The 15,481-nt window shown below is 42.1% G+C and overlaps 1 protein-coding gene across 1 annotated transcript; it reads left to right on the top strand.

Moving 5' to 3' along the window:
• Positions 1 to 1,800: 1,800 nt before the first annotated feature.
• On the top strand, positions 1,801 to 14,630 carry ttc14 (tetratricopeptide repeat domain 14). Its single transcript, XM_080431214.1, has 13 exons — positions 1,801 to 1,822; positions 4,593 to 4,752; positions 5,227 to 5,351; positions 6,152 to 6,351; positions 6,832 to 6,916; positions 7,048 to 7,177; positions 7,656 to 7,811; positions 8,263 to 8,334; positions 9,134 to 9,253; positions 10,301 to 10,423; positions 10,609 to 10,726; positions 11,413 to 11,516; positions 12,876 to 14,630. The coding sequence occupies exons 2-13, from the start codon at positions 4,619 to 4,621 to the stop codon at positions 13,927 to 13,929; spliced, it is 2,421 nt and encodes an 806-aa protein (XP_080287340.1). The 5' UTR covers positions 1,801 to 1,822; positions 4,593 to 4,618; the 3' UTR covers positions 13,930 to 14,630.
• The last annotated feature ends 851 nt before the right edge of the window (positions 14,631 to 15,481 follow it).

The raw sequence follows: 15,481 nt of genomic DNA, 5'->3' as shown, positions 1-15,481 counted from the left end.
ATGTATTTATTTTAAGAGTTTGCAGATGGACACATAATTATACATCAACAGCTAAGGCAGAAGGATGTGATTATTTTTCTCTTAGGAAGTAGCCTATCATATCCCTGATACTGGATTTCCTGCCAGACATGCCAGCCAGAGTAAAACAATAACTGAACTCATGAGAAATTCCACTGAAACAATCAAATGCAGCCAGGAGTAGTTAGACTTGAAACACAGCATCTCACTCAATTAACATGTCTGGTAAATAGTGCATTGACAAAAATGCACCACACACTGAGTTTGCTGGATGGATAAATAAGTAAGTAAGTAAGTAAGTAAGTAAGTAAGTAAGTAAAAGTATGAGTTTTTGTTTTATTGGATCTTGAAGTCTTTAGTTAGTTACTTTGTAGATTTGGATTATTATAACAAAACATATACATTACCCCACTTCAGCCTGCTCTATATACATTTTGCTTATTTGAAAATAGCCTATACAAACTCACTCATTTGAAAACTTGTGAAATGGGACCTTCTGCATAATGAGTACTTTCTACTTTTGGTAGAATAGTACATTTTCCTACCAATACTTTTGTACTTTTACTCAAATAAATTTTGAATTCCTGACTCTTACTTGTAACAGAGTATTTCTACATTGCAGTATTTATACTTTTACTTTAGTAAACAATGTGAGTACTTTTTCCACCACTGGACTGTGCTAAAAATACAGGTAGCCTGTTGCGCAGCGGCCTGATCTGAACTGCTTTGAAGACCACGGTTTCCCCACGGTACAATATAAAATGTAACACACCAAGGGCCTGTCATCAGTGTTGCCATGTCTGCTTATAAGCGAATTTGGGCTTGTTTTTCTGTAAAGTTGCTTGTAAATATTGGTAGTTGCAGGTTGTGTTTTTTTGGGCTAATTTCTAAAGTGTAGTTGTTTATTTAGGCTTGTTTTTAAAGTGTACTTATTTGGGCTTGTTTCTAAAGTGTAACTTTGTTTATTTAGGCTTGTTTCTAAAGTGTAGTTGTTTATTTGGGTTTGTTACCAAAGTGTGGTTGTTTATTTGGGCTTGTTTCTAAAGTTTAGTTGCTTATTTGGGTTTGTTTCTAAAGTGTTGTTGTTTATTTGGGCTTGTTTCTAAAGCTTAGTTGCTTATTTGGGCTTGTTTCTAAAATGTTGTTGTTTATTTGGGCTTGTTTCTAAAGTTTAGTTGATTATTTGGGTTTGTTCTTAAAGTGTACGTGTAGTTGCTTATTTGGGCTTTTTTCTAAAGTATACATGTAGTTGCTTATTTTGTCTTGTTTCTAAAGTGTCATGTAGTTGTTTATTTGGGCTTGTTATAGTTGCTTATTTGGGCTTGTTTCTAAAGTGTACATGTAGTTGCTTATTTGGGCTTGTTTCTAAAGTGTTGTTGTTTATTTGGGCTTGTTTCCTAACGTTGTTTAAACCAATGGTTTTCAAACATTTTCATGTCAAGGACCCCCAAATTAATATGCATGTCCACAGATCTGCTCATATTTTGTGCCAGGGATCCCCATACAAGATGTGTGAATTTAAAATGTTTAAAAACATCTATTTCCCCAGATTTTTCTTTGAAAGATGCGACGCGTTGTGAGCTTGGATACCGGACATTTTCAAATATTTGATGTATCATCTATATAGGTTCAAAGTGTTCATGTGGCCTATAATAGTCGCTTCTTTTGGGCTAGTTTTCATAGACCAGGTTGCTTGTTTCTCTCGCAACATCTGGCAACACTTGACCACTGTTTCCCCACGGTACAATACAAAACGCAGCACACACGAAGCTGTTAATGTATCATGCGCCTGCGCACGGAGGAGGTTCGGCTAGTTTCTGTGTTATTATTGTCTCAATGTAAATAATGTGTTTATTTTCTTCTTTCAAATGGAGAAAATAGAATATTTGACGTTGTGAAATGACTGTGAGTTAGTTAGTTTGACCAGATGTGACCGTGTGGCACCAAGAGCTACACATTTTTGGAGCTCTGAGAGTCGGGACTCGGGTTTATATTGCTAACATGCTAACAGTTTAGCTAACCTACGTGGACAGTGCTGTAGAATCTGTTGAACTGCATGTGGGGTTTAGTTTCCACTAAATGGAACGTTTTCTACTTGATGGAGCTGTATTTTAATACCGTTTCAACGTTTTAATAACTTAAATAGCATTTCAGTCAACCTAAGCCCTGCATGTTAGCTAGCCAACAACAAGTAATTAGATCCTATTTTTAATATCTGGAAATCAAGAGTTGCAATACCAACCCTTGACAGCCCATTCATTCAGACAGAAACATGTGATCTGATCTGATTGTATTAAACCATTGGTTCTCAAAGTGGGGTCCGGGGACCCCCAGGGGTCCTTGAGGGAGTTCCAGGGGGTCCCCAGCTAAATGATGGATAGTTAAGAACCAAATGGACTCTTATGGGTCTGTAACTCTGAGTTGCTTGTACAGTCTCAGAGTTACATCAACATTGATTTTACAATATGCATTGGGGTCCCAGAGATAGAAATGCTATTAATTGGGGTTCCGTAGCCTGATCAGAATCAGAATCAGAATCAGTTTGATGCATGTCAAACTGGGGGTCTTTGAATTTAAAATGGTTGAGAATCACTGCTAGAGCCATAAAAGTCTTCTTATGGGGGTCCCTGGCATATCTTTTCAAATGGGGGTCCACAGGCTAATACATGTCAATTTGGGGGTCCTTGACATGAAAAAGTTTGAGAACCACTGTATTAAACAACGTTAAACTACCCAACATTGCAGCTGTACGGAAAGCTTAAATTATCCTCTTTCTATCTGCAAAGTGTCTTTTTCATAAAAATCCACCATAGACATTTTTGAGCTACTTTCTGTCAATTCATTCCGTGCAGGAGATTATATTTGGAGTTAAAGGGATATTTCACTTTCAAAAAAACTTTGGGTCATTTTATCATCTACTCAGGCTTTTGTGAGCCCCCCAGACCATTTTTAAGTTGCTTGATTTAGTATTTAGATATTTGATAATCATTTTATCAGACACGCCCCCTTCCTATACAAACCCATTATAACTTCAAACTCAATTTTTAACCTGTTAGACTCATCAAAAACACCCGTCCTTGTTTCTGCTGACTCACCCTGCCCTCCTAATACGTGAGGTGGCCGTGTTTTTTCGATTACTTTTTTCATTTATTTTATTACATTTTTCAATTGTATTTTTTTTTTTTCATTTTCCAAAAGAAATATTAAAAATAAATGAAAAAAGTTAGCGAAAAAACACGGCCCCCTCGCGTATTAGGAGGGCAGGGTGAGTCACCAGAACCAAGGACGGGTGTTTTCAATGAATCTAACATGTTAAAAATGGAGTTTGAAGTTATAATGGGTTTGTATAGGAAGGGGGCGTGTCTGATAAAATGAATATCAAATATCTAAATACTGAATCAAGCAACTTAAAAACGGTCTGGGGGGCTCACAAAAGCCTGAGTAGACGATAAAATTACCAAAAGTTTTTTTGAAAGTGAAATATCCCTTTAACTCTATAACTGCCAAAGACGTTTATAAACGTCTTTGAGAAATTAGCTGTTGCCTGCCAAAGACGTTTAAAAACGTCCTGAAAAAAAAAAAAAAAAAAAAAACTTTTTTCAAAAAAAAAGAAATTCTAAAAAGATTCTCTAATTATTTAGTATTGACACCTTTTCGATATTCCAAACGAATAAGGAGATAACAATTTCCAAAGATTTGCTGCTCCATCCACCTCAATGTTAAAATTGAAACGGACAAACAATTCACAATGTTTTTTGGTTTGAAACCACTGGTTTTGAGCTATTTTCAAACATCAGACAACACATGACAACAAGGTCAAATTGACCTCGTTGACATTTGTGAAACCACACCTGAATCTCATCTGTGATTAGAAATTTTCTGGGGATCAATCATACTTGAGAAAAATATTTTGTGGCTATGCGAAAAGGTACCAAAATCGGTCAAAACCCTGGCAGAGGCTACAGACTGTTCTGAAAAAACTCTGGCAGGGTAAGAGTTAAGTGTTGGAGTTTGGAAGCGCTCTTTGAAAATCACTCCACTTTTGTCCTGCGAACCACCCGTTTCTAAGCAGGTTTTTAAGCAGTGTTAATTTTGTTGACTAAGATTAAGACTATGACTAAACAATTTCAGATGACTATTGACTAAACTAGGACTAAAACTAAATGGTGTGTTTTTCAAAAGACTAAATCATAATTTGCTGTCAAAAATTAACACTGTTCAGGAGGCAGCAGGACATTGAGTTTTGAAAACGAGTGCTTCCAAACTCCAACACAGTAGAAATAATCACCTGCACGGAATTAATTGACAAAGAGTAGCTCATAACATGTCTATGGTAGATTTTTATGAAACAAAAACTTGCAGATACAAAGAGGATAACTCAAGCTTTCCGTACAGCTGCAATGTTGGTGAGTTTAACGTCGTTTAATACAATCAGATAGGACTTTTCTGTTTGGATGTATGGGCTGTCAAGGGTTGGTATTGCAACTCTAGAAATAGGCTCTAAGAGTTGCTTGCGGCTGCATGTTGGCTAGGTTGAGCAAAAGGTCTCGACTCAACTTCAATCTCTCTTGCAGGACAAGTCAATGAAATCGTAGAGAGAATGGACAAAGACTTGTTGAAGCAGTGTCTGGTCTACCACGGACAGACACTGTTCAACACTCTGAAATGTGAACAGATTGAAAACCCAGACTTTCAAGCTATAGTCTCTGACCTATCCAAGACCACGTATGAGAGGTAAGCCTGTACAGTTCACATTAATATTCAATAAACAAACCATGGTAATATATTCTCTCTCTACGGCTCCATAGAGAATTTGCATATTGTTGCTGTCAGGCAGAAACCTTGTATCTCCAGTCCACATTTAAACTTATTATGAATTGTTTGTTTTTTTTACAGGCGAATGCCTTACTCTATAAGAGTGTCGCCAAGGCCAGTGAAAATAGCCGATCGTAGATCGGCTATTTTCAATATTTTCTAATGTTTTTAAAAATGATAACAAAGGAACGGTTTTGGACATACACCTGTCCGACAGCAAAGATATGTCAAATCTGTTGCATAAATACTTCATGTTCTAGTACCAAGCATGAGCTCCAACCCGCCCAGTGTGCCGTTTCTCAGCATGCATCCATTATTGAATTGCAGGGCATTGGCTTAATGACTCCCAGGTGACTGTAGTGTGTATACCTACCTGTGTGTTTTGTGTTGCAGGGGCGACGTAAGGGAGGGCAGTTATCTAGTGGAGCAGTTCATTGCCAGGAAGGCTGACCTCCTGTTCTGTCCCACATGGAAAACTGCCACGCCGCAAGAGGTGGAGCCGGATGAGGAGGCTGCAGGTGTGTGTGTGTGTGCGTGCGCGTGGTGTCTGTAGTGTTGTGACTGCTTTGAGAATCTATTAACCCATTAAGACCTAGTTCCCAGAAGCTTTCGCCAGCTCTCGCATACAAACGGGAGGGGCGAGGAAACTTCTGGGCCAGAGCCCTGGTATTTGTGGACGGGACGTAACTTATGCTCAGAATCTGAGCGGACACGCCTCTTACCGGTCTGAGAGCTGTGCAACTCGTCTAAACAGTCCGACGAGAGGCAAACAGCTGTACACAACAATGGCGGCTCAATTTCTCAAGGAGAAATTGCTTCCCGTCGCTCCTATTTACATGCAACACCCACTGCATGTGGATCCCGCCCCCTTTTCTTCATTGGCTGTTGATTTGAATCAGAACGTGGTGGCCACGCTCCTGCTGTCCAGGCTCTGAGGCGAAGTCTCCCAGACTAATTAAGACCTGAGGCCGATTCTACAGTTTTTTTTAAATAAAATGTTGTTATATCAGTGGTTCTCAAAATGATATTATGTATTTGGCCACGGACCCCCATCTCAAAATATTTTGTTCCAGGGACCCCCCAGAAGCAATGATTTGACTTACAAATGTTCGCTTAAAAAATATATATATTCAAAGATTTGCAAAAAAAAAACGATAAAAAAAAAATGCAGATCTACAAGCTCGTAGATCTGCTATTTTTGAATAGCCAAAGAAATCTAAAAATGACACAGATGCGTTCCCGGTCTTAATGGGTTAACGTTGGACGACTATAAATATGTTCAGAGACTTAAACTAATTAAATGTTTTGCCCTCCCTAGAGCCCTATGCCAGTATGCCTCCACTGGAGCTGTTCATGGAGGTGTCCTTTGAGGAGAGGAGAGGCATGCTGTACAGGGACTTGGATAGAGGCGACGCCATCGTCGGCAGAATCAATAACATCAGAGAATACGGCTTCTTTCTCACGCTGCTGTGCTCTGCTGGAGGACTGGAGAGAGACATAGAAGACCTGGAGGTGTCGGTGGGTTGAATTTACTTGGGTCGGCGATTTCACCTATTCGCTGATTTATGTACATTAGAGTGGTTCTCAACCTTTTTTAAGGCCGAGAACCCCCCCAAAATATTAATATTTGAACTTGGGACCCCCCACCCTGATAAGCACTTGGAATGTAGGAGTTGAGGCATTCGATTTTAGATAGCCTCAATAGATAGATATTGTGAAAATAGCGTTGCGAGGCGTTGTGAGCTTGCAGATCTTTTTTATATTTTCTTATATTAGTTGACAATTTGATCAAGGTCATAGTATAGTTTGTTGATTACTTTTGATGTCATAATCTGGGGACCTCCCCAAAATCATCTCGGGACCCCCACAGGTTGAGAACCACTGCATTAGAGAAGTAGGCTAATCATCAAGGCTGAATAAATGAACATACATTTGATTTTGAGACGGAGCCGTTGAAACGTATTTTCCTGTCCTCATCTCCCCCCCCCCCCCCCCCAGGCGCTGTGTCATATCAGTGAGGTTCCGTCGACGGGAAGCCATGACGACCCTCTGTCCTACTACCAGATAGGAGACCTCATCAGAGGTTAGTTTGTTTGTAGGCTAGTATGCCCAAAGTAACCAGCTGTCTGAAGTGTACGGGCTTTAGAAGGCACCAAGTTTAAATATTATATCTATTAATTCACGAAAGCTCTGTCTCTGTATGCTCTCTGTCAGCTGGAGTGAAGGACATCGACCGCTACCAGGAGAAGATCACGGTGTCCCTCCACCCATCCTCTCTCTCCCCAACCCTGGGCCACGTCAAACTGGGAGTCATCTCCAAAGAGGAACTGCCTGTTCACTACAGGTAATACACATACACACATATTGTTCATGTGCAGCTACATGCATCTACCCATTACAAGTTGGCTGCTTTCAGTGATTTGATTAGTGTTTTGTTCATGTGAAGGGAGAGAGAGAGAGAGAGAGCCAAACACATTTCATTTAATTTCATTGTATCGTATGATCTCTTGCTCACTACTCTGAAATTGCTGTCCGATGACGAGTGGCTGTAATATAATGGTTACGTCAGTTTATTCAGTTAAACCCAGTTTTTGTACTTTTATTTTTTTTATTCATAATAATGGCATTGAACTCTTGTCTGCGATGGTCTTTACAGTCAAACATAAAATCTCTCCTAAATAACATTAATGTAAGAGCTTGTTCAATTTAAGTCAAAGGAACTTCACAAAATAAATTATACAACCTGAAATTAAAGTCGCTTTCAGGAAGAATACCAAAACACTGTGCAAGTACCAACATTTTACCTCCTTTCCTTTCTGCAGTCGTGGCATGCGCGTGGCTAACGACACCAGTGAGACGTACGAGCGTGTCCTGACGAGCTGCCATGGCTACTACAACCCCTCCGTTGTCCAGTACCTGCTGAGGAAGGTGGGCATCAGCCACACCCAGCCGCCATCGCTAATGAGAGGGCTGCAGAGGTACACAACATGTTTCCTGACTGTTTTAGTGAATGGCTGGGAATTTATGGAATAAAAAAAATAGTTTGTGCCAGGGATTTTTCAAAAATAGCAGATCTACAAGCTCATAGATATGAACTGCTATTATTACTTCTATTATTTGCTCTCTGCTATTTTTGAATAGCCAAAGTATAAAATATGTTTAAAGTGGTTCAAATGATTGTGACGCTATATTAACTAATTTTGCTGGGGACCCCCTGGTACCCCCCAAGGACCCCTGGGGATCCCTGGACTCCACTTTGAGAACCAATGATATATAGGGTTTAAGTGGTTAATAGCACAGCATGTGATAGTTGCATCAATTCACCAGAGAGTGTTTGTTGGTAAATGCATGTCATGTTTCCATGTGAAAATACACTATATTGCCTGGCACTACTTAAAACACCGTTATGATGTACTCCCACACTCTCAGTAAACATTTCCGGGAGGAGGACTTTGCATCGGTGATCAGGAAGAAACAATCTGCATCCTGGGCTCTGAAGTGGTAATTCTTACCTTTACAACTTTAATATATTTTATTTGTAACACACTTTATATTTGAACCAAATCTCAAAGTGCTAATAAATAAGAATAAAACTTTGACCAACTTTCAGGATAACAAGAGTACTGCAATATGCTACTCAAGTAGAAGTACTGTGTTACTTGACTTACATTTTCTCAATTAGAAGTAAGATTACCAAACATTTCAATAGTGAGTTCAGTGGTGGTCTTGAAAAGGATAACCATATTGTATTCATAAGCACGCTTTCTCTAAGGGTATCTTGCCAGGGAAAAGAGGTTCAAAGCAAACAAATGGAATCCTCTTGGTTGTGCCATAACAGTATAATTATAAGCTCGAGTCTGTAGCCTAGTTCTTGGCCTTCCAAAGGTATTTTGAGTACAATGTGTAATCAAAAATCTACTCAAGTGAAAAAAATTACAGATTTTAGCTACTCAAAAAGGCAACTCGATTACAGTAACAAGAGTACTTGTAATTGGTTATTTCCACCCAAGACTATAGCGCCATAGCAGATGGCTTGAATAGTGGTCCGAGTTTGTTTTCTCCAAGATCCCGCTGATCTAGCCAATTCCCCCAAACCAAAGGTTGACAAAAATGCAGCACTTAAGCTTGGCTCAGACAAATCATCCACTCTCAGTTCCTGACTTGCTGTAATTAGCAGAATTATTTTAGGTGTCAAAAACTTGAATGTTTTTTTCCCTGTCCATCTGTCTGCCTGTCTCTCTTACTCTCTTTCCCTTTCTCTACCTCCTCCTCCCTCTTTCTCCCTCCCTCTCTCTGTTAGTGTACGTTCTGGGGTGGACCACTTTAAGCATGGTCGTCACGTGGAGGCCATGAACGAGTACAACAAAGCCCTGGAGATCGACACTAATAATGTAGAGGCTTTGGTGGCACGTGGAGCACTGTGAGTCTGTTTCTGCTTTCATTGGTCTTGACATTTTTACAGCGTGACTCTGTAGGAGATGATCCGTCTAGAAATGGGTCTGTGTGTATGTGTTTGTGTGAGAGTGTCCCTGGCTAATCTTGCAAACTGCTACTGGACCAATCAGCGGCATATTTATTGTGCTCACTGCCACAGACTGTACTGCACTAAGAACTTGGGTACAACAGGTATTGCATAACCGAAGGGACATCGCTCTATGTCAGTGGTGATCGAATTCAGCTGAAACCATGCCCAAATATCGACATTACTGATGTCATAGGTGACTGATGTCTCATGAACACAGAGATCCACATGAAGCCATGCCATTAGTAGACCCTGTGTTGTTTTTTCTGAGGGAGACGAGAAGATATGACAAGATGAGACAATAAAGATCTTTTTTTTTTTTTAAATAGACGATCTATAAGTTCACAAGGATGTGCTATGAGCTTGTAGAACTCAACTGCTATTTACGGCACACGACAGGCAGCAGTGGCCTAAAGGTTAGAGGAGCATCATTGTGGTCAGTCCCCTAAGACTAGCAGGAAGAATCTGTGTGGGGAAATGAATCATATATTCATTCCTCCCTCATTACCCACCGTTGAATTGCCCTTGAGCAAGGCACTTGGTCTTGTAACTGCTCCAGTAGAGCTTCTCAGTGGCCAGCATTAGACTGTGGTTGAACTCGATGTGAATGTGTGTAACTTTAAGGGTGTGTACTAGCAGGGCTTTGCTGAGCAACAGCAATCATGGTCAGCGAAAAAAAGCTATTGTGAAGCACCTTTTATACTTGTAAGTATTTATGAAATAATTGCTATTTCCATTCCGCCAAAGGAGATGTAGATCATCAGCACACTAGTGGACAAACAGCCTGTACACAGTGTCTTCGTTACTGAACAACTAATTGTAATTTGTGCTGCTTTATTCACAAACCCCTGTGTACTCCTCTTCTCCATGTGCATGTTTTTATTTATTTTCAATCAAACTCATACTCATTCTCTGCTATATTTCCCCCTCTGTTTCCATTCCAAGGTATGCCAATAAAGGCAGCATAATGAAGGCTATATCAGATTTTGAGCTGGGCCTGGAGAGTTGTCCTGATCACCGCAATGCCAAGAAGTACCTCTGTCAGACGCTGGTAGAGAGGGGAAAACAGTGAGTCATAAATAATCAACCTTCTGTGTGTGTTCTGCCGCTGAAATGATGCTGCGTTCACACTGGCAGATAACAAAGATACATCTGACGTTTGTAGCTGCTACAACAGCTACAAAGCTACAAAAAAGTTGAGCTGGCTTCAACTTCAGCTACAAAGTTATAACTCTGGTTCTTGTGTGTTCTAGGCTTGAGGAGCAGGAGAAGCTGGTGACAGCAGAGGGGCTGTACAGGAGAGCTCTGTCTCTAGATGACTCCTACCCAGAAGCACAGGCGGCTCTACGAAAGATTACAGACGCCATACAGGTGAGCTACCTGTGGCATACACAGACACACATGCAGACCTGTGTTGATGGACATACATGTGGTCACAGAGCTTGAAACACTTGTGTAACATGCATGCGCGCGCACACACAAAACACCCATATGTTATGGTTTGTAATACTGATGAAGTGTTTTGGTGTATGTGTGCGTCTCCGTGTGTGACTCCGGGACTCTGCCCTTTGACCCCTCCAACTGCCACAACCTCGTCCCCTGACTGTTGGTGGGAAACCAAAAAACAAACAAATCAATCCATAACAACGATGACAACAACAACGACAACCGCTACTCTCCTGCCCGGATTCTGGTTTGTACCACTGTGTCCCCGGTCCAAACATGGTAACTGTGAAAAACCCGTCTGGGAAATGTTTCTGCTTCTCTACTCCTCTCTCTCTCTCTCCACCCCATCCTCTATCTGTCTCTATGCCAACCACTTTGCTCTCTGGCTCATGCCACCTTCTACATGATAAACCCCTCTCTCTTTCTCTCCTTTCAACCTTACCTTTCAACTGCTTTATTACTTTTTGCATGTCCGACATCTCAATGTGTTTGTGTGTGTATATATATATATATATATATATATATATATTTGTGTGTGAATACATTGCAATGTGGGCATTGGGGCTGCTTTTATCCCACCTTGCATCACCTTGCCTGGGCTGCCTTTAAAGAAATCCATCCGGCTGCGAGAAGAGGCACTGGCTAAGGAGCAGGAGAAAACTAAGAGCAACACCAGTGCTGAGAAATTGCGTAAGATCTTAAAAGAAGACAAAAGGTGAGTTGGCAAATGGATCATTTATCCAGGTATGGAACCAACTGTTAGAGACGCCCAGGATATACTGACGCCCTCTATACTGTACTTGGTACAATACGCTGTATGTATGCTGCATTTACAAAATGATGTCCATAGATTTATTTGAGTACCAAGATTTAGGCCCCGTTTAGACGACACCGGTCTCTAGAGAAAACGGCAAAATAAAATATCAGATGTGCCTTCCGTTAAGACGGCAACGGCCTTATCGGGGTTTATCGCAATAAAGTGAGACCTCCTTCCAGGGGGGGTTCTGTGGACAAATACATATTAATTTGACATGAAGATGTTTAACCCATTAACTCTTCCAGTGCCATGCTTATTTATGGAATTTTGGTTCTGAGTGCCACAACCAAAATTAATTGTAAAAAAAAAGTGCTTAGGAGCCGAGATGCAGCCTTTTTCAGTAAAAAGTTAAACAAGAAGTGAATGGAGCAGCAAATCTTCAAATCATCATATCTTGGGTTCTGAACATGTTTTTTTATGACTTCTTTTCATGACGTCTTGGCGCTCAGGGCGTCAGGCCTCGTGACGTCTTAGACTTCATGTGGCACTGAATGAGTTAAGACCTGAGGCCGATTCTAGAAATGTTTTCTAAATCAGTTTTTTGATAAAAAATCCTGGTTCTGCCAGACCCAGAATAAATTCCTAGTACGAATCTGAAGATCAGAACACTACGTCACGCTAAGCTTGGCCAATCGAAAAGAGGGACCGGGAGGAAAAACGTTGACGTTGAGAGGGACAGACAAAGCCTCATGTAGGGGGTCTGGCAAAAAATAGCAGATATACAAGCTCGTAGTGCGGCACTTGGTGCCGCGCTATGAGCTTGTATATCTGCTATTTTTTAATAGCCAAAGAAATTAAAAATTACACGGATGCGTTCCAGGTCTAAATGGGTTAAGAACCACTGGTTTAATCAACATTAGGAAACAAGCCCAAATAAGCAACTACACTTTAAAAACAAGCCCAAAGTCGCTTCTAATAAGCGGACATGGCAACCAAACAAACGGCTGTGATAGGAAGTTGTTTTACGCATGCGTGACTGGTCTATCTGGCATGCACACTGCAGCGTTTTCAATCACTGTTGGCCTCCGTCTAAACGCAGAATAAAAAGTTAGAACCTAACGGCACTTTTCCGTTTTCTCTAGAGACCGTTGTGGTCTAAACGTGGCCTTATACTCATACGGTACATGCATGCAACAGCTGCTTCTGGATATATATATTTAGATAGACAGTATAAACAGCATTTTAGTTGAACTATTTTAAACAGTATGACCTCTGTGATAAGGATCAGAAAGACAACGTGTCCTCTCTGTCTTTTAGGATGAAACGAAAACGGAAAAGATCAACCTCTTCCTCCTCTTCCTCTTCAAGCCACTCCTCTGCTTCTGCCTCCTCCAACTCTTCCTCCTCCCTCCGGAGGAAGAAAAAGAGGAAAAAGAAGAGGAGGAGCGATAGGGGGAGCAAACGGCACCGCAGGCTCTCCTCCTCCAAGGATGACGGGCGCAGCGCCAACGGGGAGAAGCAAGGGAGACAGGGAGGGGAGGAGGAGGAGGAGGAGGAATACCCTGCGCCTCCCAACACCTCCGCCACCTTTCTCAACCAGAAGGGAGGTCCGGGGTGGGGAGATGAGGAGGAGGTAGACGACAGAAGGATCAGCCAGCTGTACTCTCTGTCAGCGGCCTCGGAGGAGGAGGAAGCCTCGGACGGCTCCTCCTCGCGCAGGGAGGGGAGGAGGAAGAGGAGGAGGAAAAGGGATGACGGAGGAGAGGCACAGAGCAGGAGGCGGGGGAGAAACAGCCAGAGTAGAAGCCCAGAATGGCAGGTGAGGAGCGGGGAGGGGAACAGGAGGAAGAGCGGGGAGACGAGCAAGGAGAGGGGGAAGGAGGCGAACGGCGGAGAGGGGAGAGACGACGACGGCGGCGGCGGCGCCCGGAGGATCAGCTTAGACGAGAAGAGAAAAAGGAAGCATTCCTCCTCGTCGGCCGGGTCGGAGTTCTCTCGCAGTATTAAGCCCTCGGCCTCCCAGAATGCAGACGTGGACAGGAGCTCCGGTTCAGCTGACAAACGCTCCTCCGACGGCAGAGCGAGGAGCGATCGCTCCACCTCATCCAGGAGGATTTCCTCGGACGTCGGTAGGTATGAGAACCAAGGTCAACCGGGGGACGAGAACAGAGCTGGCGGCAGGTCGGAGAGAGCGGACCCCGCCAAAGTGACCCCCGCTGCTGCTGCTGGGACCCGTAATGGACGGCAGTCTGTGACCACGGCGCCGCCAGCGCCGGCGGGGCCCAAAAAGGACGTTCCTGCCAACTTGATGTCCATCTTCGATCAGATCGCCCAGTTTCAGAAGGAAAAAGGAGGCAGGCCAAAGAAATAATCCCAATTAACTTTAACTACCAATGTGTAGGAATCTGATTACTGTTTTGTGTCAAAGTAAAGGATAAACACAGAAGGGAGCTGATACATTAACAGACTTGGTCATAACTGAAATGGAAGTTGATAGAGAAACAGCAATATGATGTTAAGGAGAAGAGGCTGTCCAAGACCTTTTATGTCATGAATCCAGCATACTGTCAGCTGGAACAGTGAAACAGAATCGGTGATTGAATGCCTGTTTTTCTGTCGGTTGGAGGGACATAATCCATGAGTCATTTTTACTCTAAATGTCTTATTCCTCGTACTAGATTTAAGGCCTTAATGTATACACCGTTGTAGAATTTGTCTAGTTCTGAGCCGTTCTGTCTTAGATTTTAAGTTCGGTCTAAACTTTATCCAATCAGAACATTCTGCCTTATGTCTACCATGCCGTGCAGTGCTCTATGTTCTCTTCAAAATGTGTTTTTCTTTGAACACCCACAATCTGGGCCATTTTGTTTTGCAGACATTGACATTGGATTTGTCCTAAACTTCAATCCATACGTTCTGTGGTATAATGAATTCATACCAAGGAAGCAGTAGTACAAAAGCTGTGATGTTTTATCAATATGTGCCATGCAATGTATCCTTGAAGATGTCACATGAGTCAATGCCCCCACCTCAATGTCTGGGTTTTTATGAATAAACTTGACTTTGAGTGCTTATCATGTCCAACCTGTGTTTTTTGCGTTTTGTTTGGTCTAAAGCTCAGCTGTCGGTCCACAACTACAAAAGTCTTAGTGGTCAATGTCCCAATTTTCAACATATCGAAATAAATTGTGCTGTAAAGTTTAACCCAGCCAGGGGTGAGGGTTAAAGTGAAAACTACAACTTTTTCAGACTTAGTTGCAGTTAAAAGAGAAAAAAATATATTGACTAAACATCATCTCACTCCTGTGTACCAGTGCTGCAGAATTGGGATGTTGCTGATTTTTTTCCCCGTCACATACTGTATTGTCTAATATATTGCAGTTCATGAGAGCAGCATGGTGTCAATCCGTCTTTGACCGTTTGTGGAGCTGGTGCCCATTGATGGCATCCGAATGGGGTGGAAAAAGTCGCCTAATGGTCTAGTATCCAATCCGTTAATTTGAATGTTGATCACCAAGGGCACTCACCCAGAGGGAGGCTTAGCCATTGCACTCAGGCCATGATGACCACTGTGAATCCCTCAATAGAGGAGTCTCTCGACTGCATCATTTCTGGTAGCCGGGGACTGCGTCCACTTGTATTTATTTGGGTGGCCATTGCTGAGTGGGTCCACCCGCCCACCCTCCCATTAGCCAATTTTAGGATAGGATAGATTTACACCTGCATTTTTTGGCTGTAAGAGCGACGTAATGAGAGCTTTGTCATGCTGTAGTTTCCTCCACTCACTTTAATGACTCAAGTTTCCTTATCCTTGTACTGGACTCCGGTCACACCTCCATCCTCCTCCTCCAAGCTGGTCATGGTGTCTTCTTCTACTGTGCCACTGGTGGGGAGTAAAGCGCTAGTATGGAATATTCCTCCTT

This window comes from Gymnoscopelus braueri (genome assembly GCF_963280865.1).
Source record: "Gymnoscopelus braueri genome assembly, chromosome: 6".
NCBI classification, from domain to species: domain Eukaryota; kingdom Metazoa; phylum Chordata; class Actinopteri; order Myctophiformes; family Myctophidae; genus Gymnoscopelus; species Gymnoscopelus braueri.
The sequence above is the reverse complement of the archived record's forward strand: the minus strand, read 5'-3'. Positions and strand labels throughout refer to the sequence as shown.